This window comes from Podarcis bocagei, assembly GCF_964188305.1.
Source record: "Podarcis bocagei genome assembly, chromosome: 1".
Taxonomy (NCBI): Eukaryota; Metazoa; Chordata; class Lepidosauria; order Squamata; family Lacertidae; genus Podarcis; species Podarcis bocagei.
In genome coordinates, this window is record NC_138125.1 from 81,217,948 (window position 1) to 81,220,786 (window position 2,839).

Here is a 2,839-nt window from a genome sequence, read left to right on the forward strand (position 1 = left end):
GAGCTTCAAAGGACTTCAAAGAACAGGAAGAACTGGCCACATCTATGTCATGTACTTGGCCATGTAAGTGTTTGGGACTTCCCATGTTTTTAGATACACTGATGGCACCAAAATAATTCTTTACTGAATCCTGTCATTTCCACCCTGTCATACTGGCTATCCATACATCTGCTTGTATCAGCCTTTAATATATAGTTTTCTATTTAAACACCATACATTGTTCAGGATACAACAAAAGGTGTAGAAAATGATTCAATGCAGGCCCAAAGTACAAGTTACAGAGAGTTGCAAATAAAAAGTGTAGAGAAACTCTTCAAATATCATTCATTTTAGACCTCTTAAACTAAACTAAATATAGAGGAAATTAATTGTTCTTTTTGTGAAGAGACATGGATGGTGCTTATTCATCTGCATTATGACACTTATTGTGCTATGTAGTGGCTAGAGTGTAAGGTTTGAATGTTGCAAAATCTAGCTTCAAATCTAGCTTCAGCCATGAAACTCTCAGTGTAATCAGCATCTCAGGGCTGTTCTGAAATTCATGAAGGGTGGTAGGGTATGATTATAGTAAATTATGTCCAATTATCATTCTCATTGCAATTAAAGGATCATTCACCTTCCACATTAAGTTCTGACATTTGGGATAGTGACCACCTGTCTGCAGGCCACATTTGACATAACACGGACCCCAATTCAGTTCACAAAGCTGTTTGCCTCAAACCATGCCTGCCTGTGCCATATCTGACAGCCATATTAGCACACACAAAAAATTATTTATACCTTATTCAGGGAGATTGCAGTTTATAGACCCATTCACTTCTCAGGCAAAGTTAGCCTTTAGGAAATGTATCCAGTTACACTTACAGAGTCAGAAAAAGACAGAAGTTGGGACATTCTGATTTCTTTTGTACATAGAATTCTGACAGATTACATTTGTAGATAAATGTCTAAAGCCAGTATTTTTATGGCCTTTTTAGGTAGAGAGAATTAAAAACATACCCCCCAAAAGAAGTATCTCCTGAGGTTCCTCAGAGGAAGCATGGAGATGGGAAAAAGGAAATGGGTTACTGAGGGGAACATCAGGAAGGATGTCCAAGAAAGAGAGGGTTTGAGGAGGAGGCACACCATCCCCACCTCACTGTTCTTAGAAGACAACATTCAACATCCATGTAAGGTGTTGTTTCAGCTGAAATTCCTGAAGTTATTTATCATAGCAAGCAACTGTAAGAAGTAAATGTATTAGAAAGACAACCCAAATTATTAATCTGCAATTTTATCAGGACAAATAGCTGATTTGAATGCTAACACAGAAAAAGGTGTAAGAATTATCGTGCATTATTCTGCCTGCACAACTAAGCATGTCATTACCATGCAAGTTAAAAAAGGACAAATAATATTCTTGACAAGCAGAATTGAGAGAACAATATACATCGATTGGTGAATGGGTAGAAAATTATTTAATTGATTCTATTCTGCCAATGCAAGTTGAGACAAAAAAATAGGGCAAGTCAAAAATGAAGTGCAAAAATGCTTCACTGAGTCCTTAATAGTAAAAGAGGCTTTCATCATCTACTCAGCTGACAAAGATGAGAACATCTTACCCAAAAATTGATAAAGAATTGCATAAATCATGCAATTTCAAGTTATGGGTTAAAAACATATTGTTCCAGTGGTTTTGGTAGGGATGAAGCAAATGAGCCCAGCTAACAACAGCAAAAGCATTTTTATTGTAATGTCCCTGGAATCCAGACTTCAGCATAATGCTCTTTTGTTCCTTTTTTTGAATGATAAAAAAGCAGGACCCCCCCCCCAAAAAAGTTATAACAAAAATGGTTTCATTTATGAAGGGGGAAATTGTACTTTATAAAAATCAACACACAGCTTTACTGAACCATTTATGTGTATGTTTCTGCCACAGCATTTGGTCTCAGTCTGCTTGAATCATATGCCCTGTAGCTTTATTATTTTCAAAGTCCCAATAGGACACTATTCTAACTTTGTTGATGAGGAAAGAGCCACCAGATATGCAGAGTAAGATCAGTGCTGGACTGGATCAGTGCCCTGTTCTTGGATGTGGTACCCCAGTCTCCAAGTTTACACAAAGCTCGAAATGTGGCTTCTCACACAATTCAACCCTGAAACCTCAAGTTTCAGAGAATGAAATGCAACAATGCCAGAATTTAGCAAGTTCCTCTTGTACCTTTTCAAATGAGCACATTTTGGTATGCAACTCATTCTGACAATTCAAATGAACTGATTCACCATACTAAACACCACTGTGTGTGTTTGTCTCTGTGTGCAGTTGTGTGTGCAAGTGTGTGTTGCTATGTGCATAGGTCACTGTAAAGAAACAGTAAAATTACTGTAAATTTCATCTTAAGGCTCTTACAAGATGCAATGTGCTTCACCAGCCAACTATTTCTTCTGCCTCCCAACACTTGTTCCCTCATTTAGCCCAGAGAAGAATTCTGGAGAACATGAAAACTTGAACAATATTTTGTGATATTTTGGTTGGCCTAAGGAAGGAAGGTATTGTCCCAGTATGAATTTTGGATTTTATTTTTTATGGGCCAAAACCTTTTGACTGCAGGAATACCTCCATCCCCTGCAGAGGCTACAACCAGTTTTGCATTGTCTGCCAGGACGACTAACACAACCCGACGGCAGCTCCATAAAGCCTGCGCAACTTGTACATTTCATTTGTAAACAAGGTCGTCTGTTTTAAAGGCACCAAGTAGCCCTGGGTCAAATGAATTTCTGACTTAGTCGCAATAAAACGAAGAGGCAATGTAAGTCTTTAGTGAGCTTTGCTCCAAAGAAAACCGTCGGGGAGGGAGAC

The 2,839-nt window shown here is 38.2% G+C and overlaps 1 protein-coding gene across 1 annotated transcript in view; it reads left to right on the forward strand.

The window, feature by feature from the left end:
- Nucleotides 1-2,003: 2,003 nt before the first annotated feature.
- The window catches only part of GAL (galanin and GMAP prepropeptide), a gene marked incomplete at its 5' end in the record, with an annotated part of 10,656 nt that continues 9,820 nt past the window's right edge, over nt 2,004-2,839 (forward strand). The window contains one exon of the mRNA XM_081175351.1: nt 2,004-2,031. Within this exon, the coding sequence (XP_081031477.1) occupies nt 2,004-2,031 (28 nt within the window). The remainder of the gene's footprint in view (nt 2,032-2,839) is intronic.